The following is a 26,456-nucleotide window of genomic DNA, read 5'->3' as shown; positions in this document are numbered from 1 at the left end:
AAGAGACCAAACAAAATTATTTTAATACATTTGAGAGAAGTCTATGCAAGGGTGCTTCAGACCAAATTTGGTAAATATCCATCAAGAGGTTCACAAGAATAATCGTTTTTTACTCTATTTTTAGCTAAAAGGGGCCAAACAAAATTATGTGAACAAATTTAAGAGAGGTCCATGCAAGGACACCTCAAACCAAATTTGCTGAAGATCTATCAAGGGGTTCATGCGAAGAAAATGTTAAGTTTTTTTACTAATTTTAGCTCTGGTGGCCCTTAAAAGGGGCCAAACAAAATTATTTGAAAAGACCTGACAGAGGCCCATGCTAGGATGCTTCAGACTTGAAGATCCATCTAGCAGTTAATAAGATCAAGTTGTTTAAAGGTTTTTCTATTTTTTGCTCTGGTGACCCCTAAAAGGGGCCAAACAAAACCATTTGAACAAAGTTGAGAGAGGACCATGTAAGGATGCTACATATCAAGTATGGAGTCATTCTGACCTTTACTTTCAAAAATGTTTAAGTGACAAGAAAATGTAAAAACAAATGACCCCTGAGCAAGGCCAATTTGACCCCGGGACAATAATTTGAATACCTTTGGTGTAGGTCCACTAGGTAACACTATATACCAAATATGAAAGCTCTAGGTCTTATATTTTGGAGAAGAGGATTTTTAAGGCGGGGCCAATTTTGACCCTGTGGCAATAATTTGAACAACTTTGATAGAGGTCCACAAGATGATGTTGTATACCAAATATCTAAGCTCCTGGCCTTACGGTTCTGGAGAAGAATATTTTTAAAGATTTACTATATAACACTACGTAAAAACAAGGACCCCCTAGGCGGGGTCAATTTTGACCCTGTGGCAATAATTTGAACAAATCTGGTAGAGGTCCACTAGATGATGCTGTATACCAAATATCTAAGCCCTGGGCCTTACAGTTTCGGAGAAGAAGATTTTTAAAGATTTACTATATAACACTATGTAATAAAACTAGTGACCCCTGGGGCGGGGCCATTTTTGACCCCAGGAGAATAATTTGAACAAATTTTGTAGAGGACCACTACATGATGACACATACCAATTTTCAAGGTTCTAGGCCTTGTGGTTTTTAAGAAGAAGATTTTTAAAGTTTTCCCTATATAAGTCTATGTAAAACAAGTGACCCCCGGGGCGGGGCCATTTTTGACCCCAGGGGGATAGTTTTAACAATTTTGGTAGAGGACCACTAGATGATGCTATATACCAAATATTAAGGCTCTAGGCCTTGTGGTTTTGGAGGAGAAGATTTTTAAAGTTTTTCCTTTCCGTTGCCATGGCAACCAGAGTTCTGCATGGAATTCAATTCTTTGAACAATTTTCAAAGGGGACCACCCAAGGAACATTCCTGTGAAGTTTGGATGAAATTGGCTAAGCGGTTTATGAGGAGATGTCGTTTAAAGTAAAAGTTTACGGACGGACTACGGACGGATGGAAGACGGACGGACGCCGGACAAATTGTGATCACAAAAGCTCACCTTTTCACTATGTGACAGGTGAGCTAAAAAACGAGCAGTCAGCAAAATAGCATTTATAGTGAAAATGTTAAAGCTTATGTTTCAATGGCCATGCATGCACAACGTGCCAATGAGAAGCTAGTCACTATTGTTCACTCACTTCTGTAAGACTTTGCTGTCCTTCATCAGGGAACTTATCTGGGAGATTGTCTCCACATCCAGCTCAATATCTGCAATGTACAAGGTGTCATGACAATGGAGTCTCTTTTCTCATCTTATTCCAATGTCATGGAGTCTCTTTTCTCATCTTATTCCAATAGACAGAATGTTTCAAATCACTTTCATGGAATATATTTGATATCTTTTAAGTTAAAATACAAAACAGAACAAATCATTCTAAACATTCTCTCCTCAGTTTAAAAGTTGTTGTCTCATAAAGTATCATATATATCAGAGTCTTATATCTAACTTTTCCTTGGACTCTGATATTAAATATCAACTGAACATAAATCCTGAAGGTCCTGAATTCTTAAGGTAAAGTTTTAACCTTCACCATTTGAAGTCAAAAATACTGAAAATACTGCTATAGAGAGTCTGCAAGGTTACATTGTTGTGAATGTACCGCAAGAGGCAGTCAGCAAGGTAACATTTTTCTGAAAGTGCCGTAAGAGCCAGTTGGCAAGGTGACTTTGTAATGTGACCTGGAGGCAGATGGTGCAGGAAATATTTTCTGAGCCTACAAATGTTCTTCATATATACTGATGATAAATGAGTGTACTTCAACACTCCTCTGGTGTTGTGTTTCAACTGAAACAAGGAACAAAACTCTACAATTATAAAACATGAATGGCTTTTTCTCAAAAGAATACACATTAAACAGACCAGATTGTACCAAATGTTCAAGGTAAATGTCCCAGTGGCTTGAGATCACTCAAAGTAAATTTCCCAATGGCTACAATATGTCAATCTCCTTTAGGGATGATGTACAAAACATATCTGGGTATGAACTTTCATGGTACGAAGGATCTCAGGTTACATTGCATTATTTTGATTACAGTCTGTTGAACCGTTCTATAAATAAAATATAGTTAACAAATTATAACTGCTGACAGTGTATGTGAGATCATGTACCTCCAGCATTCTCCTTCTCCATCTCCTCTGACAGGTAGTTCTTGAGGAACTGAGCGAAGGCGCCGTCGTGGGAGAGGAGCTGTCGGTATGAGCCCATCTCTGAGACCATGCCGTCCACTAGCACCACAATTGTGTCCACGTATGGCAGGAAACCAACACCGTGCGTCACCAGAACACGTGTCTGAAAGGATATGTTTCACGGTAAAAAAAGATAACAACATCAAATAGACATAAACGAGTAGGCGAGTAGTTCTCAGTCTCTTTTCTTTCGATATTCTCCTGGATTTCAAAGATATCTGAATAAAATTGTCTTTATAATAACTTTCAACTGGTCTTCTTTAAAAAATATTGCAAAATTAACTGCTCTTAAAAAAAACTGCAACTGTCTGAGAACTACTACTGATGGGGAACTATCTGCCTTAGTACTGGTAGTGTTCTTTCTATAAATACATTTACCACAGATCTAGTTCAATTAAAAGTGAAACTTAATGGTAAGCACATAATGAAATTGTTGTGTGACATGTTTATGGTCAACTGAAAAATTGGAACAAAAGCTTGAGGCATTTTACTGAATAATGATCAGTGATATCAGTGATCAGGTCCTTAAAATGAGGAGAAAAGAGGAATAAGAATGATATTTTGTAATAGCTACATACGTTTCATACCCTTGAGGAAAATAAGGTAGATCAAACAAGAGCAGTCACAGACAGCCATATAAATACCTCATGGGGGCATTTTTTGTAACGAAAGCCAATCAATGGTAAGGCATACATGTGATAACGTCCCGGACGTCCGGGATTGTCCCGGAAATCGTATCTCTGTCACGGAGTCACGGAGAGTGCATGTTTGTCCCGGAAAGTCATAAAAAAAAATAATCTCGGAATCGGAATCGATTATCTTAATTTTACCATTGTAAGTCAGCTATTTTGCCTGTCCGGGACACTGGTCGTAAAACACAGGACATGTTGACACTAATCCGTTGATTGGTACGTGTGTCATCGAGGTCATCGTCAATCACCCGATAATTGATCTATCGGCCTATTGTTGTGCTTAACGAGTGGGGGAGGGTTCTTGTATACTAATTCATTGTTTTCATATGGATTTGTTTGGTCTTATGAATGATAGCTTTTAATTGATGAATTGATATTTTTCACACATTTTACCAACAAACGAGCATGAAGGTAAGTTCAAAGAAAGTGACAAAATGAGTAAAAAAAACAAAATTAAAACACGGAAAACAAGGAATTTTAGTGTTTTGACCGTTTCCGAACTATCGTGTGTATTTTTACGCCGAAAGAAAACTGACGATATGGGGTTTACAGATGGTTATATAGAGTGCTTTAATCACGTGACCATGGTAAGTCACGTGATCGCTTTATACAGCTGATTGTTGACACGTCTCTATCAAAATTATATGCATCTCCAAACGGAAAAAAGCTCATCGACTGAAAAATCTTCTTTATCGTCTGGAAAATATTGTGTGTCATTAATTGCAAACGTTTTAAATGTGATGAAAAAATAAATATTTCGTAACGCATGTTCTCAAAAGCGCGGGAAAACAGGTGCCCGTATAGTTGTTTATTTCCTGTTTTGATGAAACCGAAAGTAGACTGCATATCCTCCTGGTTAGCACTTCATTTAAAGCCTGGGAAAATATCTGGTGGTTTTATTTTTTCAAGAAAATGCAGAAAAAAAACAACCATGTCAGGTAAAAAATACGTCTTGACAGTCAAAATAGGTACATTTTCCCGACGTTAAAAACGACTAAAATAGCCCCAGATATGCTATGGAATGCACCACAGACGTTCCCCATTTAAAAAAAATTCCGGGGGGGGGCATGCCCCCGAACCCCCCTAGTGTGCGTTGACATTACGACGAGTGTCCCGGAATCGACCCAAGAAATTATCACATGTATGGGTAAGGGTAGTTTCTCAGGAACATAAGAAATGCGTAAAATTAAGAAAGGGCAATAACTTTTTCAAAAAAGGTCAAATTGCAAAAGCCTGACAATATGCACTACGTCACTATATAGTCACAAACGTAAGAGGAGTTGCGAAGAAACCAATTTTAAATGTAAAATAAAGATAGGGCAATAACTCTTTCAAAAATGGTCGAATCGCGAAAGCCCGACAATATGTGCTGCATCACTATATAGTCATCAATCTGTGAAAGTTTGGTAGAAATTGCATGAAAAACATAAGAGGAGTTGCAAAGAAACCAATTTTAAATGTAAAATAAGCAAATGGCAATAACTCTTTCAAAAATGGCCGAATCGGGAAAGCCCGACAAAATGCGCTGCGTCACTATATAGTCATCAATCTGTGAAAGTTTGGTAGAAATCGCATGAAAAACCAAAGGAGTTGCGAAGAAACTAATTTTAAATGTAAAATAAGCAAAGGGCAATTACTTTTCACAAATGGTCAAATCGCAAAAGCCAGACAATATGCGCTGCTTCACTTTATGATCATCAATCTGTGAAAGTTTGGTAGAAATCGCATGAGAAATGTAAGAGGAGATGCAAAGAAATGAATGTGGGACGGACGGACGCACACATGGAATCGCGCCTACCATTACTATATCCCCCCATCAGAGTATTTTTGATGTAACATTAAAGCTAACTTGCACCTATTCCATTTCCATAATTGACATGTAGGTTCAAAAAATCAAGTCTGTAATGAAAATAATCAGTCAACATTTGGCCAAACAGAAAACTTAAAATGTTTAACAAGTGCACCAGTCTAAAAATGTTTAACAAGTGCACCAGTATGTTCATGACTTTTTCAGTCCAACAAGGGATAACTGCATAATTGTTTAAGCAAGAGTAAAGCAACAAAAGCAACATGCTGAACATGTGCATATAGTCTCTGGCAAACTGTGGACCGAGTTTCATTTGATTATCTCAACCCTTTTTTGGGAAAGGCCAATGTTGAACTAAAACACAGTGACAACGCTATCAAATCCGACTTTTTTTCAAAAAAACAGATTTGCTAAAATCAGAATTACTAAGATTCTGGACAAAAATTTGCTCCCTTTGTAAATTACTGAGTTGGCTTATTAAGTCAGGCAATGCCATAAGCAGATTATTTAGTGAGAAGAAAAATCACTTGACACGTAGACGTTCTAGTTAAGGACACAGGAAAATGAGAGGGCTTGAACCTACTGCTCATTGTTGTAAAATAATTGTCAACTAATCTAAATTACCAATAGTTTAAACACTTCATTAATCTTAAGTAATACATTCTGAGCTAGACTAAAGGGAATGCTGATAGCAGCACTAAATATAATAACTAGAGAACACAGATGGCAGAGCTATTTTAAAGAGCGGAGGCATTCCAAGAGTTTAACACAATGTCTGCCAGACAATTACGTCTGTATGTCAATTATAGGCATGAAAGCCCATCCTTGATGAATGCAACTTTTTCTGGGATTTCAAAAATAAGAGTGCTTACATTGCCCTGGATCGCTCACCTGATATGTGGTACTCTGGTCATAACATTTCTATTGTGCTCATTAGATATTTCTATGTCCTACTTTTTCACCCAACCTACATATTTAATCTCGATTTAACGAAAAACAATAATTTACAATGATAAGTTGAAAATTAAACATTCTTTTGAGTTCACAAGTTTCTTCTATGAGTTGATTTTGTTGATTTAGTTTCCCCACATACAGTGATCATGTTGTTTTATTGACCTCAAAGCAGAACTCGAAGTTGTATGCTTTGCTCTTACCTTGCTACTGTTGAAACTAGAGCTGTCACAGGAGTGACGAATACCCCCAAATGCCGCCTGGACACAGGAATGGCAAACCATTCCTTTGAAAAGAGGCCATAACTCCAAGGTTACTGCACACTGCATCTTCTTTTATCATGCATGTATTGTTTTATTTAAATCTGTTGAGTAATTTAGAAGTTACACTGCTGACAAGAAAAACTAGCCTTTCATGAGTTATCGTCCGGAAACCGTTTTTTATTTTTAGTAACAGTGACCTTGACTTTGGCCCCACCAGCCCCAATATCGAACTTGACCTGTATCTTCTGATGTTACACCTGTGTACCCAAAATTGTTCGAATCTGTCTAGCCTTTCATGAGTTATCGTCCGGAAACCATTTTTCTATTTTTAGTAACAGTGACCTTGACCTTGGCCCCACCAGCCCCAATATCGAACTTGACCTGTATTTTCTGATGTTACACCTGTGTACCAAAAATTGTTCAAATCTGTCTAGCCTTTCATGAGTAATTGTCCGGAAACCGTTTTTCTATTTTTAGTAACAGTGACCTTGACCTTGGCCCCACCAGCCCCAATATCGAACTTGACCTGTATCTTCTGATGTTACACCTGTGTACCAAAAATTGTTCAAATCTGTCAAGCCTCTCATGAGTTATCGTCCGGAAACCGTTTTTCTATTTTTTGTAACAATGACCTTGACCTTGGCCCCACCAGCCCCAATATCGAACTTGACCTGTATCTTCTGTTGTTACACCTGTGTACCAAAAATTGTTCAAATCTGTCTAGCCTTTCATGAGTTAGCGTCCGGAAATCGTTTTTCTATTTTAAGTAACAGTGACCTTGACCTTGGCCCCACCAGCCCCAATATTGAACTTGACCTGTATCTTCTGATATTTCACCTGTGTACCAAAAATTGTTCGAATCTGTCTAGCCTTTCATGAGTTAGCGTCCGGAAACCGTTTTTCTATTTTTAGTAACAGTGACCTTGACCTTGGCCCCACCAGCCCCAATATCGAACTTGACCTGTATCTTCTGATGTTACACCTGTGTACCAAAAATTGTTCAAATCTGTCTAGCCTTTCATGACCGAATTACATTTGCAGTTATCTCGTTTATAAAAATATAGTGAATTATTTTCACATTTGTTAGTTTTTCCTTGTTAAAAAAGAAAGAAAACACATTCCATAAAAAAAACGCGGCGATGGTAATTCTTCGGTCCACTTATCGGCCTTGGAGGGTGTAAAAGAGTAAATGCGGAGGAAAGCGGATATTGGGTAATTAGATTTCGTGTCCGCGATGCCAAAAAATCTGCCAAGTAAAATGAAAAGTGATAGTTCCGCGAGTTGTGTACTGTAACCCATATTCCATTTTGACCTAGATTTTTAAAGTTCACCTTTGACCACCAAGTGGTCAGGTAAGCTAAAAAGTAATTAAATGGGGCTTGACAGCAGATGATATGATTGCAATCACATCGCTAACAACTCATGCATCTTTCGCAATTTATGCATTTTTTTCTATTCGAAATTAATGTGGATGTCTACCATGTCAATCCCAGTATTTTTTTAATCATTAAAATAGCGTCGGTATATTTATTTGCACATATATGATTTAAACTTGTTAACCATTATGTGCTATTTCAAACAGGGAAACACAGATGATTTAACAATTTTATGTCAATGTGATGAATAATTGGCTTCCTACTAGCTCGCATTGAAAATTCTAGGCTTGTTTTGAGGAAATACTGTATTTTTTTTGCCGATTTAAGGACCATCAGGGTGTCTAGCCCTATTAAACACGACCCCTTTAAAAATACACCAGATGTGAAATTTGTTTTATAATAAAATTTGCAATTTACAAAGCAATGTAAATTGCTGTATATGTTACTTAAATAGGTTTGAACATTATTAATACACCTGTAATAGATGAGATAAGTACACATAGATTTACGGTACATTTTTTTTTTTTTTGCTTTTCTGAGACAGAATCTCAAATAAAAATGCTAAACATTAATAGTAAATCAAGGTCTTGCATTGAGGATTTATCCTGAATATATCAACCCTGTAAATAACAAAACATAATTTTGAAAATACAGAAAACATCTGCAAACCTTGTGTTTGAGAAGTCCATTAGGGCCGATGATGTTGTCAAAAATATGTTTGCCGACATGTGAGTCTACTGCGCTGAGAGGGTCGTCCAGTAAGTACAGGTCCCTATCCTGGTATACAGCCCTCGCAAGACTAACACGCTGCTTCTGGCCCCCAGAAAGGTTAATGCCCTGAAAAGATATGGCAATGATGAAACCATCATGTTTTACAAAAGCTATTGTAAGACCGGTGTATGAGGTATACAACTGAATAGCATCCATTATTGATCACATGTGTGCATGTCAAAGATGGCAGCTGTACCTTACACTGAGCTAGGAGTAAACTTAAATCGTTCTTTTGCAACCTTGAACTCTAATGTAAATAACTATGTCTGTTGCACTAACAATTTTTTAGACATGATCAAAAGTCCCAAAATGCCGAAGACTTTCTTCGCCAATCAGGGGCCACATTCTGTATATAGGATCATATAGAGCTGTCTAACTGAATTGTCTGATGGCCCTAAACACGTGTATGAAGTATGATGTCAATTGAATGAACAATTTTTGAGATATGGTCGAAAGTGCTGTTCCAAAAAACTTAAACCTAACATCATTAGTCAATCAGGAGCCATAATTTGCATTCAAAATTAACTTAATTTTCTGATGGTTCAAACAAATGTGAGAAGTATCTAGCCATCTGAATGACTGTGTTTTTTTGAGATAAGACTAAACATCCCAACTTTCATAATTTTAAAGGTAATAGACAATCACAGGCCGTTGTCTAACATAATTGTCTAAAGGCCCTGATCAACTGTGTGAAATATCCTTTGATTTATATCAGTTTTACAAAGATATGAGTAAAAATCCAAACTTGCCCTAAAACTATAACCAAACAATCTAAATCAATCTAGGGCCATAATATGAACTTGGATCATACAGAGTTGTCTGACTTAATCGTCTGATGTCTCAAGTATTAAACGCTGGGTATTCGAGATATTAGTAACAATCCCAAATTGCCACAGAAAACTTTCAAGGGAATAGGCCATTTTTTTCCAGATGAAGAATGACAAGGTTTACCACATTCTCTAGCAAACACTGATGTCATCTGAGAGAAGCAAATTCTGATGTGTCACTTTTAGAGGAAATGTTATTTAAACTTCTCTAAAAATAAAGCCCCACTTTAATCAAATTTATTTTCAAAAATAGTGCACTAATGATGTACTTTTTAATGATAAGGAAGTGAGGATTGAAAATGTTGACAGTTACTTGAATGGAAGCCCTGCATAAAGTACATCCTTATGTCTGTGTTAACCAAGACTTCACAGACCAGATCTATACAAAAAGGATGTTGAAATCATCAATTCTGTGAAACTTCATCTCACAATCGGGGGTAATAAACTTGAGGACAAACTCCGGGTTAATGAGAAGGGTACACAGATACAATCGGATCATTGTCTCATCAAGTACATCAGATTCAGCTCTTATTATCAAGTACTCGTTCTGACTTTCTAAGAATCACTAATTGTAATAATTGCGACCTTACACTGAAACAAACATTTTATTTTTATTATATGCCTGAAAAACGATTTGAAATTACATTTAATTTTATTTTATCAAAAAAAGAGTTCTTAACCATATGCAATCATAAACAAAGGTAACATTATACATAAAATGGCCTTTTATAAATAATTATCGTCATTTAAATGGAAATTGGTTTAAGCACAGAGAAATAAGCCAATTCTTCTACATCTTGACACAGACTGTTAAGCCAACTTTTTTTTATTATTAAATATATTGGCCGAGTAACATTACAAAAGAATCAGTCATAAACCGAACATTATAAAATCTTAACAGGGCTTCAGAATGGGAATGCGATTTACTGTAATGCTGATCTCTGCACATTACCTTTTCTCCGATTTCCGTCTGGTCGCCAGCAGGCATGATGTCAAGGTCAGCCTGTAGAGCACAGGCCTGAATCACCTCCTGGTAGCGACTCACATCAGCAGACTTTCCAAACAAAACATTGTCCTGCAGGGTGGCGTTCTGAATCCACGCCTGCTGAGATACGTAGGCCAGCGAACCCTGGGAGTAACATGTAACTTGTGTTATTTAAGATGATGTATATTCAGAGATATGTTTATATAAACAGGGTTCCCCCTGGGTTCTAAAAAGTTGTCGCCACTTTTTCGAGGGGGGTTAAGGGGGCCGCGAAAGGCCCCCTTACGGCGAAGCCCCCTGAAGCTCATGGGGTTTAAGCATTTTAAGAGCCTTAAATTGCAAAAACATAACATTTTGTTGTAAATGAAGCACAAGATATAATCAAGTTGTTATTCTATTGACAAAATACATTGTATATGGACTAGTTTATAATTAAAAAATATGAAAATATTGCAAAAAATGTGACATAAACATCAATATGTTGATTTCAGTCTAATGCCTGCATACAATAGTGTCATAGCATTAAAGAATACAATTGTGAAATTATGAGATGAATTTAAAATAAATGAAAACTCAAACAAAAATACATTGTCAAACTAGGGCCATAACTTTTCTAATAGAAATTCGTCTACCTACTCTTTACACCAGCCAACTTATTAGAAGCCTTATCAAATGGGGTTTAATTCTATTTATTTGTAAGCATACCCAATGATTTCTGTTAATCTTTTTCAACCCTTAAAATGCTGCATTTATAGCAATTACAAATTGCGACAAAACCGAAAGCAAATCTATTTTTAGCGCGTAAACGTCATTACGAAATTTGCATATCACGTGACTTACCGACAACATAAAATTCTTTGATTTGCATTTTTAAAAACTAATACGATAATTACGCAACAACAAAGCTGTTGAGCTAAATATTAAAATTGTTTTGCTAATAAGAGACATAACAGTTAAAGGATGTCATTGTTTATCCGTGAAAGCAATAAAATTTTGCAATAATTAGCGAGGTGTTGACTGGGCCGTGACTGCTTGCCCTAATTATCGTATTATTTTTTGTTGTGGCACCAGCAGATGCGCTTGATTTATGACAGTGACAGAATCGATTATCGTGCAGGCCGCATGGGCACCACTTACGTCATTTTTGTAAAGTTGTCGCCACTTTTGCGATTTTGTCGCAAATGGCGACAATGGCGATCGCCAGCGGGAAACCCTGTATAAAGGAAGCAGAATCCATTTCATCTCTTAAACAAATAGGACACAAACAGCTTTTCCAGAATCATGGCAGATACAGCCTTTGTTTAAATTTATTTATTTTACAATGAAAGAAATTATAACATTTAATTAATCACTCTCTTTGGCACGATTTTATGGGAGAGTATGGTGTTGTGTTGTGGTGAAAACCAGAGTTCATGGACGAAACCCACTTGTTCAACTTGGTGACCACTAATCAAATTCACATGCACCCTAGCCGAATGTTGAACCTGAGGCACCTAGGTGAGAAGTGAGCGAGCTAACCACTGCGCTAACCAGAGCACCTTGTATGTAAGTTTTAACTTGTTCTGTGTAGCAGAACTTTGTTCAATAATGTGGACAGAAGATGTGTGATGTACCTTGACAGTAACATTGCCGTGTATCTTCTCCATCTCACCGAGGACAGCCTGGAGCATTGAGGACTTGCCGGATCCCACGGTGCCCACAACTGCCACCAGGCTACCAACTGGCACATCCAAATTGATGCTGCAAATACAAGCATAACAGTCAGCATTAGAGTTGACAATATTGAATGGTTTCTTTTATATAATATATCTCTATCATGAGTAAACACAATAGAAATGAAATACAGTAAAACTGCGATTGCTCGAGGTCGCCAGGGACCGAGCCAAATCCTCGAGGGAACCGATGTTTCGAACGACCCAATTATCAATTTTCCAGTTTGATATGAAATATCTTTCAGTGTATTTTAAGTTTGAAGTCGTCAAACAGACTGTTTACTAAGACACCGATTATGTGCTAATATGTTCAAAGGTTGTCGTAAACTAAATGTAAAACGCAAAAGAAAACAAGAGCTGTCACAGTATGTGACTAATGCCCCCTAATGTGACATTGACCTACGAACAAGGTCAGTACATGAAAAGTTGATCTTGCCTTTACGTGTCAAATACATATGGCAAGTTATTTTAAATTGCCTGTGAACATAAAAAAATACCACCCATACTTGACAACCTACACTGTTATGTCCTTATATTCAGAATTCCCGTGTGAATAAACACTAAGTGTGACCTTGACCTTAGAGGTAGGGACATGGGTCTTGCACACGACATGTCGTCTTCGTATGTGGAACACATGTAGCAAGTAATTTTAAAATCTGTCCATACAAGAGAAAGTTACAGCCCGGACATGACAACCTATACCCTATGTCCTTGTATGCAGCACTCCATTGTGAATAAACACTAAGTGTGACCTTGACCTTTGAGGTAAGGACACGGGTCTTGCACGCGACACGTTGTCTTGGTATGTGGAACACATGTGGCAAGTTATTTTAAATCTGTCCATACAAGGGAAAGTTACAGCCCGGACACGACAACCTATACTCTATGTCCTTATATGCAGCACTCCATTGTGAATAAACACCTAAGTGTGACCTTAACCTTAGAGGTAGGGACACAGGTCTTGCACGTGACACGTAGTCTTGGTATGTGGAACACATGTGGCAAGTTATTTTAAAATCTGTCCATACCAGGGAAAGTTACAGCCCGGACACGAGTTATCGGACACACGGACGGACAGAAGGACGGATGGTGCATTTTTAATATGCCCACATTTGGGGGCATAATAAAATGCCGTAACAGATGAATCAACTTCATACTGCAATCAACATCATGATTGCTTATCAGAAATGGCCCACTTTTGTTGAGATTTTGTGACGTCAACAATGTAGGATCAACAAACTATCGCTAAGACAAACAAACAAAGAAAAGACAATAAGTTTTTGCATGCATTAAGCTTTAAGGTACCTTCTTGCTCTTTAGTCAACAAAAAATATGCTGATCATTCGGACTGCCAATTATAGAAGAGCTGCTCGACCCGTGACATATAATCCAAGAATAATATTTAGGAAACTTTATTATTAGCTGTTTTTAGCAAAGAGAAGTAAAGGGTAAATAATTCTGTACATACTCTCTTAGTGTAGATATCCCAGTTTTCTCCCATGAAAATTCACCATCCTTGATAGACACAGCATGCTCTGAAATATTAATATAGCATCAATTTATTAAATTGTAATGTTGTTTATTGAAGCGATGCTTTTGAAATAGATTTCTCCCATTCAACAGGAAGCTAAGTTGAAGAGATATTATAAACAGGAGCTGTCACAGTATGTGACGAAAGCCCCCGAATGTGACATTGACCTATGAACAAGGTCAGTACATGAAAAGATCAAACAAATACATATGGCAAGTTATTTTGAACATAAAAAAATACCACCCATACTTGACAACCTACATTCTTATGTCCATATATTCAGCATTCCATTGTGAATAAACACAAAGTGTATCTTTCACATTAGAGGTAGGGACATGGGTCTTGCACGTGACACGTCGTCTTGGTTTGTCGAACACATGTGGCAAGTTATTTTAAATTCTGCCCATACATGGGAAAGTTACAGCCCGGACACGACAACCGATACTCTATGTCCTTATATGCAGCATTTCATTGTGAATAAACACCCAAGTGTGACCTTGACCTTAGAGGTAGGGACACGGTTCTTGCACGCGACACGTCATCTTGGTATGCCGTACACATGTGGCAAGTTATTTTAAAATCTGTCCATACAAGGGAAAGTTACAGCCCGGACACAACAACCTATACTCTAAGTCGTTATATGCAGCATGCCATGGTGAATTAACACTAAGTGTGACCTTGACCTTTGAGGTAGGGACACGGTTCTTGCACGCGAGACGTCGTCCTGGTATGCCGAACACATGTGGCAAGTTATTTTAAAATCTGTCCATAATATTCTGAGTTATTGAGTCGGCAGACGGACGGACGGACAGACCGACGGACGGTGTGATTTTAATATGCCCACCTTCGGGTGCATAAAAATTGATTTCTCCCCTTAACTGACAAGCCAAATTGAAGACATATACGGTAATATTGTATAAGAGGGTATAGATTTTACATTAAATTTCTTAAGCACGTTTTTAGTAAATATATGTCTGGACAAAATAATGCATTATAAAAACACACAAAAGTTTTGCTAAATTTTGTCAAAAGAAAGATGACATAGATGAGTGTTTTTAGTTTGAAATGATCTAAAAACAAACTAATATCAAAATAATGATGCATGCCTGAAGTCACCCTCGCGAAAACACATGTACATAAAATTATTACTAATAATTATGCTATCTTACTTGACCTGCCAAGTTATTTGCTGTTTACATTCATGTTTTTCAAAACACCCAATTTGCACATGCAAATCGTGAATTCTATTTATAAATATCTTTGTTATAGTCCAACATAATTCAGAGGCATCAAAGATGTGCACGTGCCCTGTGACATCTTCCCCACATCCTGACATCTTGACTGTTTAGTTGTCAAATAGTTTGTATAACTGAATTGCATATCCTTTTAACGATTATTTCATTTCAATATGCACTCCCCATTATTTATAAACAAACAGGTACATTAACCTGACACAGGTCAGATATATCAATAATCTGCCACTCACTTGCATCAGGGTCATTCTGTACAGCATTGGGGTTGAGCTCATCGTTGCCAAGGAACTTGCACAATCTCTCTAGGGACACACGCACCTGGACATAAGCAAAGGTGTTCAACATCTCAAAGTAAAATAATTTACAATCAACAGCAAAGGTAATTTGGTTCTAAAAATGTAGATGCTGAAACATTAAGCTTACCAACATTTTTTCAGCCCTTATGTTCCATGGCCGACAGTCTAAGGTAGGTTCATCCCAACCCTTGCATAGGTTTTTTTGCGGAAAGAAGCTTTGCCAAGTTTCCACAGAACACCCTGCACAAGGGTTGAAAAGAACCTTACGAGAGCGGCCATGGTGGATGCTTTTGTGAATGTACTTGTACAATGATGATTGAGACATTTTGAATGTACCTGTACTAGGATAACTGAGACATGTGCATGTATTGGTACAATGTTAACTAAGAAAAGCATATGAGTACCTTAACCTGAGGCAAGTATGAAAGTACTGAACATACAAATTATGCTGTTGACAAAGACATGAGCATGCCAGTACTGCATGGGTGAAAGTTTCAAATTTGCAAAATACTGAAAGTTTTGTTGGGGCCAGGAGGCCGCCTAGGCCTCTGGTTGGTCCAGGGAATCTCCGGAAATTAAGCCACAAAATATATTAGCAAATAACCATTATAACCTTGTAAAGAAATTATAGAAATAAAATTCAATAGATGTTGCAAGTTGTAAAACTTTCTTTTCATTTAATTTGTTGGGGATTGTCTTCCCACAAAAAGTGTAATCTGCCACACTACAACGTTCCATCTTTATGAGCCAATCAGACCATTTGAAATCCTGTCATAATACGGAAAACTTTCAACAATGGTATTGTTGACTTTGACAAGTCTGAGTGAACCTGTATGCCATTGACTTAAAACAAGTGTTAAAGTACCTGTACAACACTGGAGATGACTTGTGGGAGCATGGAGAGGGGGAAGCGTAGGATGTTGAAGAGGGAGAGGGAGACGAATGCCTTCTCAGCGTCTAGGATGTGGCTCGAGTCCACCAGCACGTACACCGCAAATGTCACCAGGCACACCTGAATATATATAGTAGTAACATTGTAGTCATAAACGGAGACTTCTAGATATCCTATTCATTGTCATTTAAAAACAAATATTGTCAGGGCTATTCCAGTAAAGCATATAACCCACGAGGGGAAGGCATCGTTTTAATAGTATATGGGTGGGTATCTTTTTCCACTGATTTGGACCACAAAAGGTTTAAATTGCTTTTGTAGGCGGGTGGTATAATTAAAAAATGCCTTCCCCTGGGGTTATATGTTTAAATCGAATAGCCCTCATGTGCTTTCGTGCTTTCAGGCACTTACCTCTATTAAGACTATATGACAGTCTTTGTTAAAAACTAGAGCTGTCACAGGAGTGACGAATACCCCCAAATGCCGCCTGGACACAGGAATGGCAAACCATTCCTTTGAAAAGAGGCCATAACTCCAAGGTTACTGCACACTGCATCTTCTTTTATCATGCATGTATTGTTTTATTTAAATCTGTTGAGTAATTTAGAAGTTACACTGCTGACAAGAAAAACTAGCTGATCTCTTCTGGAATAAGCGTTCATGAGCTTTTCTTCCAACACGATCATCATCAAATTTTACAAGTACATATTTGGGCTTGAATGCATCCTTATCCACCTGGGAATAAATCCCGGGACTGTTCCTGTAGCCGAATTAACAAGTCCATCTGACAGGTCAATATTTGTAATAAGCACTACTGGGGCAAATATGCCATACTTAAGTTCTGCTGGTATTCCACTGGCATCTGGTTCAAATGAAGCATGCTGGATTTGTTTTGTTTGTTCATCTTTCCAAGTGTCAATTACTTTTAAGGTAAATATTTGCTCATTTAGTTTTTGAAGGATCTATCGAACTTGACCTGTATCTTCTGATGTTATACCTGTGTACAAAAAAAATTCCAATCCGTCAAGCCTTTCATGAGTTATCATCTGGAAACCATTTTTCTATTTTTAGTAACAGTGACCTTGACCCCACTAGCCCCAATATCAAACTTGATCTGTATCTTCTGATGTTACACTTGTGTACCAAAAATTATTCAAATCCGTTCAGCCTTTCATGAGTTATCGTCCGGAAACCGTTTTTCTTTTTTTAGTAACAGTGACCTTGACCTTGGCCTCACCAGCCCCAAAATCGAACTTGACCTGTATCTTCTGATGTTACACCTGTGTACCAAAAAATGTTCAAATCTGTCAACCCTTTCATGAGTTATCGTCCGGAAACCGTTTTTCTATTTTTAGTAACAGTGACCTTGACCTTGGCCCCACCAGCCCCAAAATCGAACTTGACCTGTATCTTCTGATGTTACACCTGTGTACCAAAAAATGTTCAAATCTGTCAAGCCTTTCATGAGTTATCGTCCGGAAACCATTTTCTATTTTTAGTAACAGTGACCTTGACCTTGGCCCCACCAGCCCCAATATCGAACTTGACCTGTATCTTCTGATGTTACACCTTTGTACCAAAAATTGTTCAAATCTGTCTAGCCTTTCATGAGTTATCGTCCGGAAACCATGAAAACCGACAGACCGACTTACGGACAGACGGACCGACAAGCTCACTCCTATATACCCCCTCAAACTTCGTTTGTGGGGGTATAACAAGTGTAAACATATATTAAGCCAGCCATACCAGAACAGGAGCGACAGTCCACATAAAGGTGGTACAAGCGTTGAGATACGACATCCTCTTGAGCACTGCCAATTCCTTGTTCCGGATCTCCAGAACCTTCTTCTCGAACGATGGCTCCCATGCGTAGAGCTTCAACACCTAGAGCAGGAAGGTAGAAAGGTTACATTCAGGAGCTTTCACTAATTTCATTTACTCTTTACCATGCTCATACTGTGTCAAAAGTGTGAAGCATTTATTTGTTGAATTGTAAATAAATGGGAACTAACAAATCATATATTGTTGCGAAGGATGCCACATATGATTACATATATTTGTTATGTTATTATTATGTCTGAATAATATTAGTTAGTGAACGGTTGTTCATCAGTTTGAACGGTTATCTTGGCCGTTTTCGTATTTTACAAAGTATTTTCATGCCACCCTGCCGGTCGTTGGATTACTATATAAGGCTGCAGTGTTGTCTGAACTGTGACTTTTTTACAAAATTACAAGGACTTTACATAGAAATTATATTAGTTACTTTAGACGTAGTTGGCTGAATTTAAATTCATTCATATCAAAGGTTCATTTTGAGTTTATAATTTTGTAATATTAAAACGTGTATAACTGAGAAAATGATGTTATTAGTGGATAAATAAACAATATATCAAATTATATTTAAAAGGATTAAAGTTAATTCCGATGTGAAGAAAAAAAACCTATTATACAGCCCTCTAATGCAAGTTATAATAAAAATAATCACCACATATACTCAATTATGTAAGTTAGGTTTATATTGTGTAGTTTTACCTTGATTCCATTGAGAATCTCGTTCATCATCTTGATGCGCTTGTCCTTGAGGTTCATCTGTTGTACCTGGTACTCCTTCACCTTGTTAGCAACAACAGCATTCAGTGGAATCATCACCACCATCACTCCAACACCTACAATAGGGATTTAAGAGTGTAAATAATCAGTCACTACACTTAGAGAAATTTGAAGAATCATGAAATACAAAGCGTGCATTAGTCATAGAAATATCATCTATCAAAAGAGGGATATAAAGTATGGTAATAACAGCTTAAATTCAATTCTAAATACATCACAGGCCAAGATGAATTGTACTCAAAGATACAACAGTTAAGCACTTAAAAGGGAAGGTGGTCAGAAATGTTTGTTCATGCTTGTACCTACCATGCAGCTCCCTAGTGTTCTTCAATAAGATGGTGACCATATGATATGGCCTAAAACTGTCAGGATGGAAGGTTCTAGTGTCCTCAAAAGATAGACAATGGAGTTGGTGACCGATACAGGTCTTAACTGCCATGATAAATAATCTGAGTGTTCTCCATAACAACACAATATTAATGGTGATTTTTACCTGCCATAATGATGGCCCAAGTTTCCTCAAAAGAAACAATATGTGATGGGCCTGACCTACTTTGTTGGCGGTCAGAGTATCCTTCAGAAGAAAAAACAATGGAGATGGTGATCTTTACAGGCCTTACCTGCCATGATGGAAGGTCCTAGCGTTCTCCAGAGAAAGATAATGGATATTGTGATCTGTACAGGGCCTGACCAGATCATGTGGATGTTAGTCATCATGTCGTTGAAACGCTGGGCATCCACTGACATCAGGTTCACAATCTCGCCCACGGTGGAGGAACGCCTCGCAGTATTTGACAGCTTCAACATCTGGAACAACAAAGAGTTGCAATAATATTGGATCATATCTCATGTGAACATAACTTATACAGTACATGAAGTTACATGCCATTATGCCATTTCAAGGCAAACCAGATGGTCACTCATGGTATCTTTTATTAAATTTGAAGCAATGAATAGCTTTCAGTTTATGTAGGCTATCCTTTTGTCACAATTTCATGGAAATAACTTGAGGAACTTATCCATGTTAATACAGTCCTACCTTCTCATATACAGATCCGATGATTGCGGTGCGGAGACGCATGCCAACGACCGTGCAGGCATGGAAGTACTGGTGTGAGATGATTGACTGGAACATGACAACGGCCAACATGAGAGATGCGTAGAAGTAACCCTTCCACGTCTCCTGGCTCTTGTCTGTTGTGTAACCAATCAGGAACCTAGCCACGGAGAAAACAAACAAACAGTTTAGAACAAGACAGCAGACATAATTCTGTAACAAGCTGAATATTTGTCTTATTTATTCCAATTACGATAGTTTTGTTGGATAAACAATTACATTAGGCTAAACTTTCCACAAAGAAAAAACATACCTTATGCACCACAAATAAGTAACAGACAAACATAAAAAATATCCAACTCTAGTACTTACTTTAACAGCAGAGGGCTAACAAACTGCAGCATATCAAAGACAAGCTTGAAGCCTGCAGCACATAGAGTCTTGAACCAGAATGTTTTAGCCATGGCCCTAAACAGGCGTGGATTCTCCTTCTTGCACTCCTGCTGGATAGTTTGAACTTCTGGGGTGTCCTTGATGTCCTTACTCGCCCCTCCACTCATATCCTTCATTTCAACCTCTCGCGATGCACTGTTAGATGATGGTTTAGCATTGGTGGCACACCTGAACAAAAGCAATAATTAATGAATATAGTCTTAAAATAACAATGTGATCTCTTTTTCAACAGTTGTCATGATCACTTTATTCATAGTTATTTCATCTCAAGTAACAATATTCTTCAATGTTTCGTTTTTAAGCTATTGGCCACTCTCACTTTCCCAAACACATTTTAACATGATTCTCTATATAGATCTGTTCTCTATAGGAATTGTTTATTTGTTCTTGACCATATACAAAAGAGATGTTTTATAATTAAAAAATGTTGGCTGGCCGGTTACTATGGCAATTTAACTTGTGCTGGGCTTCCCGCAATTGGGTAATTGTTAAGACTGAAGATAAAACTCTTGCTAAGTTATTAAAATTCAGCTCTTTACCAGTACAGATGAATGATAAATCAAGCAAATACATACTCCCTCCATCTTTGAAGCTCCTTCTGCCAGTTGTGATCAAACTTGGGCATTATATTTCGAGACTTGTCATTTGGGTTGAGATTCCACAGGTCTGTGGCCACCAGGGCACGCTTGTAGCCCTGAATAACCAGGCTGGAAAAAACAGAAGCATACATTCTAAATGTGCGCGTTCATCGCTTAAAAAAAAGATATGGTCAAAAAGGTGGTGTAAAAGCATCTATAAGTCCATAATGCAAAATACAATTATTACTGTATCAAGAGGTTTATCTGTCTACTAAGGTGTAAGTGTATAAGTAGAGTAAAATCACATTGAGTATTTTGATTAGAAGTGACATTTCAATTAATGACAAACAGATACCTGGTAAACCACCAAAATGTCACCCTTGAGATGAATGATACATTCCATTCTGGACAAGGGTTCTGAAAATAATAAAGCCACAGTCACCATTTAACATCTCAAATCATGGAAAACTGAAAAAATAGTGAACAGTAATTTGCTCTACAACAATTTAACAAAGATCTACTGTAATATCTTGCCCATTTTACCATAAGACATTAAGTTTTTTCCTGCTATTTTCAATGAAGGACCAATGAAGGACCATCATAAAGAAAAGCTCTCATATTTCACCTCATCTTCCACTGGCACTGCCCCTACAGGTTGCTTGTCGATGATGCAGGCTATGATAACCTGGGCCATCACGACGGCAAACATGAGATAAAAGGTCACAAACCGGAACATGTCCTCCACATGGTCCTAAAATATAGCAGTAATGTTGACAGCATTGACGCAAAAATGAGAATATCATTATTAAGTTTCCAAACAAGCAAAATGAAAATTTAATTTATATTGCTGAAATGCATCAAAACAAACTGAGAACACATTTACAAAAATAATCACAGAAAATGACATATATAATGCATTGGTCTCTAGAATCCTTCAGAACTCTCCCTCTCTGTCACAGATGGAGGCAACCCACTAACCTGTAAGTAGGCGACCCTGATCTTGGATCTGAATGTTATAATGGAGATGAGGAAGAAAAGGAACCAGAATAGGAACAGGAAACCGGACGACCTCACGCTGTTCTTGCGCTCAAAATGGACCACCAACGCATACACTACCTGCAAAATTCATACAATGTGCATTTCAATAATTCAACGTTCGTTAACAGTTCTCACCACTAAGTTTAACACATCTACCAACCAGTGCATATGGTAAACAGTTTTAACTTTTATTGGAAATACCGGCAATACATAATTAATAAACCTCCCAAAGAACAAATAATATTGCAAGAGATGACTACAAATTACCAAGGTTGTACAAAATGTTCTTAAGTACACAATACAAAACAAAATATATCTTCTACATATAATCACATCCCAGCTTCTGCATCCAACTTTTCATCCTGAATATTTGTATATGGATAGTCATGGTATATGATTATTAATATAACAAGAATGCAGATTTCTTACCATAGTAAGTATTATGACTAGAGGGGACAGGAAGTTGACAATGGGGTTCTTGTTGCCATTGAAATGTTCGTAGGTGGCGAAGCCGATGTCAAGGGCCGCCAGCAAGACAATCACAGATGCCATCGCCTGCAAAGTTCCAGAAATATACCTTCATTATATACATGGAGGCTTTTAACTAGTATGTTAAGGAAAATAGGGCATAGCCGAGGATGAAATCAGTCACTATCCCAGTGTACTCAATTAACACCAGTAAGCCATGACTATTGTGCCAAAATATATGAAGAGAGTTTTAAACTATATTATTTGTTATACATTGGTGTAAGAAATTATTATAAAGTTTATTGTAGAAAGCTTCTCTGTTTACAGAAATAATCATGTTCATTTATGAAATTGAAAATTAATAGTAATAAGCACTCTAGGTAGTCAGCGTGAAATGCCCCTATACTAGTCAGTGACCATGCAATAGCTTCTTAGTCACTCACTTAATAAAACCAATTTATGACTAAATGGAAATACCGCCGTTGTTTTTTGTAACTTTATGGAAATTAGGCTGTTTGGTAATACTGCTTAATAGATTTTTGGTTGTCAGAGCTCTTCTAAACGATTGAATATGAATATGTCCGGCAATCCCATTAGCAGAGACATGAGTCTGAACATTAATCCATAGACTTTTAACAAGTTAGTCATTTGCAGTGTTCCATTTTTTGTACTGGCAGTTTTCAATTTAGAAACACTTCATTGTAATTAGACTTTTAACCCTGTTCATGGCCTCATAGACACAGCTTTTTACTCTAAAACGATATAATGATAATGAGGGGATTAACTAGGGGCAGCTGAATTGTGGCCACTATTCTATGAAGGAAACAGTTAGCCATTTTGGTCAATTGCATTGTCCCATTCTATGTAATGACAGTTTTCAGTTTAGAAACAATCCTTGGTAAAGATGTATAACAAGTAAGTCATTTGCATTGTTATGTTTTTGGAATTTCATAACAAGATTCAGCTGAAACTGTCATCAATTTATGACTAGGGCTATTGTCATATTATGGAAATGACATTGATGTTATAAACACACTTCCTAGTGTTGCATTACATCATGAGCACTTAAGATTGTTAAGCTTATACTAGGATAAGTATATTTTTGTTATTTGAAGCCTGATTGTATCTTGGTACATATCTTTAAGTTAAGAATATACACCAAGTTGAAGTGAGGCTTACAATAGCAAAAACTATCTAATTATCAACAAAGAAATACCATTTTTCATTGGAATATTTTCCAGTGAAGTCATGATGTCTCTAATGTCTATCCAGATTACATTGGCTCAACATATTGGAATAGATTTTGGAGAAAAGCCGATGGAAGGTAGTACAATATTTGAAATTTAAATCAAATCAGTCCAAATACTTTTGAGTCACAAACTTTGATAAAAAGGTGACAAATGTCATCATTCCATAGCTACTCAGTTTATCTGATTATGATACCATGGCAACATCTGATAAATCAATCCCATAAAGCTCCTTGTGCTCCGTTTCTGTTGACATGTTTATCATTAAAGGGATTGTCCCCTGCAATGGTCTGTGTTGGAGTCTTCAACAATAACAAAATTCAAGGAAGTCCTTAACACCTTTTCTCAACTTGTATTTTCTAGCTGGATGACCAACATTTTTAGCACACAAATGAACAAAGATGTTTTATTAGGCTAAATGTCGAAATATTCTCTTTCAACTAGGTTCTAACACTACAGCTACTTTAAAACTGATGAAAACAAGTAACAAGTAAATACCACAAAGGTTAATACAAGGTACAGAGAAAAAGTTCCCAGTGTGTTGAGACAGATTATATATTGCACAATCTTGACATCTGTCTTTGAAGATACTTGTCACCTACATATTCTAATTGCATTTTTACTTATTGTTAACAAAATCAATCACTTCTAAACACCACATGCAGAACAAACGTCATCACTTAAAAATTAATGAATTTGTGTGCATTGTGTGAAAAAAACGGAAGAAGACGCTGGTGTGGTAACGTCGAAGTTTGCAAAGCAAACAGAGCAACTGACAGTCTTTGAATACTGTGTGAGAGCAGGAATGAAACCAACAGTAACAAAAAAGCACAGCACATCATTTCCGAGGATGTACGAAAACCGATCAAGTTAAGCATTTTTAAAATGTGGGTTGATCGACACAAAAAATGTATTGAACTTCAAAACCAATGATTTAAAAAAAAGTTGACAAGCATACAAGGGTCTTCTTTAACGTAATTTCAAATGTTAACATTGCATCATTTCCATTGGATGAGATTCATATGGTGTTAGATTTGCGTGTTTGATACGTTAAAAATTATTTTTAATGTGTGATTGATATATATAAAAAATAAATGTTAAGTCCTGTTGTTTTTGCTTTATTTTGATGTGATTTAAGATCTTCTATTCCAAAAACTGACAACACTACAAAGGCAGTATGGGAACTTTTTGACTGCACTTTGTATAACAGAACAATATAAGATAGCCAAAGTAACTGTAACAACATACTAGGCATGCATACAGAGCAACAGATGACAACTGATAAACAATTACATCATTGAAATGTCAAAAGGATTCCAGAAAGATTAAACAAAAAGGCTTTGATATTAGAACAAAGATAGTGGGGGACATATGAAGCCAAATATGGACCCAAAGGATTATTACAAAATATTATAAATTATTAAACAAGCATTATAATGAAAATGGTTAAGAAACAGATAATAATATAATAAAAAGATGTATCTTCAATTGCCCAAAATTTAAAAAAAACTCTTGTAAAACTGTAGACCGTGGAAGCCCACTCTTTTTTCTGTAGACCATCAAATTTTGACTCTTTTTGGAAATGTTTTGGTATGTTTTTTATGCATTGTAAGAATCAATCTATGTTAATATGTGTATAAACAGGCAATTGAAAAATCCTTGATTGTCATTGGCCCAGGCAAAAAATGCAATTATATGCTACCTTTTACTACTGATAAGTGTTTAACAAGGAAGCCTAGGTGGAAAAATACACTGTCCACATACTATTATACACTCTAGGCAGCTTGTATTTGGTGCATATGTCAGAATAGTTATACGTATACCTACAATCAATGAACAGAAATTTTGAAAAAACCTTGATTGTTATTGGCCAAGTGTAAACACCGAAGTCAACTTGACCATCAGAGTCCTTGAAGTGTTTACTCATCATTTGAGTTTAAAAAAAGTCTGTTTTACAACATTTTGAACATCTGCAGAAAGAAACCAAAGGATTAAACATCGAAATAGTAATGCAATGTGGGAAAATTAACAGATAGATGTGACATGGAAATAATTACAGCAACTAGTTAAATCAAATTACAAAACTGATCTCTTTAAAACACTCTTTAGTCAAAAGTATGTCAGAAAAAGCCAAGAACAATACTGTTTTGTCAGTAGTTTACAACCTGCAGTGTCTGAGTTATGACTCCACTTATGTGTTTAAAATCTGAAGTCAAACAAATCTATTAGGAAAAAAGCTTTTGAACTTCTGTATTAACAGGCAATTAATGTCTTCCTCCATTTCGTTATGACATATTTATTTATGCTTTTTCTTACAAGTTTTGCGCTGAAACATGATCATTAACAATCAGTTTTTTGATTATTTCATTCATGAATGACCTTGATTTACCCTAGAAAAAAACTATAAGTCACTATGAAAAAATAGATTGCTCCCAGCACATTTCAGAAAGAATTTCAACCATTTCATGACCTACACTTGACATTACTCTTGTCACTTTCATCAGGAATTTCACACAAACAAGAAGATAATAAATAAATGGAAACATTTAAAACAATTACATATGAAATTATTTATTAAATTGTTTAAAAGTTGACCAATCAATTTTCAAACCTGTCGGTATTTTTCATTGACATATGTTTTTATGAATATTATTACAATTAATGGGGATGTTGATTTTTCTCTCACATGCTTGTACACAGGATTTTAAGCAGAGCACATTGACAGACATATAAGAAAAAAAGTTAAGAAAAGAAAAAGGCTAAATTAATTACATTTCAAACTTTGACATTTTTAACGAAAACCTTGATTGACGAGGAAATTGAGTGATGTTAAAAATATATATAAATTAAGGTTTATATAAATTTGTGTAAGTTAACAAGCAGCCAGATATTAAATAAGTTTTTTAACAATTTATCATAATAAAGTTAAAACATCGCTTAAAGCAACA

General features: G+C 36.6%; 1 protein-coding gene across 6 annotated transcripts in view; it reads right to left on the bottom strand.

Annotated features, from left to right (window-relative positions):
* Positions 1-22,345, bottom strand: part of LOC128211934 (multidrug resistance-associated protein 1-like) — an 81,999-nt gene extending 59,654 nt beyond the window's left edge. For all 6 annotated transcript variants that reach the window (XM_052917096.1, XM_052917104.1, XM_052917123.1 and 3 more), the window contains exons 1-18: positions 22,223-22,345; positions 21,734-21,871; positions 21,381-21,506; positions 21,111-21,172; positions 20,753-20,884; positions 20,097-20,345; positions 19,707-19,884; positions 19,288-19,474; positions 18,590-18,723; positions 17,801-17,938; positions 16,028-16,174; positions 15,100-15,184; positions 13,551-13,617; positions 11,984-12,110; positions 10,338-10,514; positions 8,457-8,624; positions 2,621-2,801; positions 1,650-1,719 (exon numbers count right to left, since the gene is read on the bottom strand). In XM_052917096.1, the coding sequence (XP_052773056.1) occupies positions 1,650-1,719; positions 2,621-2,801; positions 8,457-8,624; positions 10,338-10,514; positions 11,984-12,110; positions 13,551-13,617; positions 15,100-15,184; positions 16,028-16,174; positions 17,801-17,938; positions 18,590-18,723; positions 19,288-19,474; positions 19,707-19,884; positions 20,097-20,345; positions 20,753-20,884; positions 21,111-21,172; positions 21,381-21,506; positions 21,734-21,871; positions 22,223-22,345 (2,489 nt within the window). The remainder of the gene's footprint in view (positions 1-1,649; positions 1,720-2,620; positions 2,802-8,456; positions 8,625-10,337; positions 10,515-11,983; positions 12,111-13,550; positions 13,618-15,099; positions 15,185-16,027; positions 16,175-17,800; positions 17,939-18,589; positions 18,724-19,287; positions 19,475-19,706; positions 19,885-20,096; positions 20,346-20,752; positions 20,885-21,110; positions 21,173-21,380; positions 21,507-21,733; positions 21,872-22,222) is intronic.
* Positions 22,346-26,456: the final 4,111 nt, after the last annotated feature.

This window comes from Mya arenaria, chromosome 2 (genome assembly GCF_026914265.1).
Source record: "Mya arenaria isolate MELC-2E11 chromosome 2, ASM2691426v1".
Lineage (NCBI taxonomy): Eukaryota > Metazoa > Mollusca > Bivalvia > Myida > Myidae > Mya > Mya arenaria.
The sequence above is the reverse complement of the archived record's forward strand: the minus strand, read 5'-3'. Positions and strand labels throughout refer to the sequence as shown.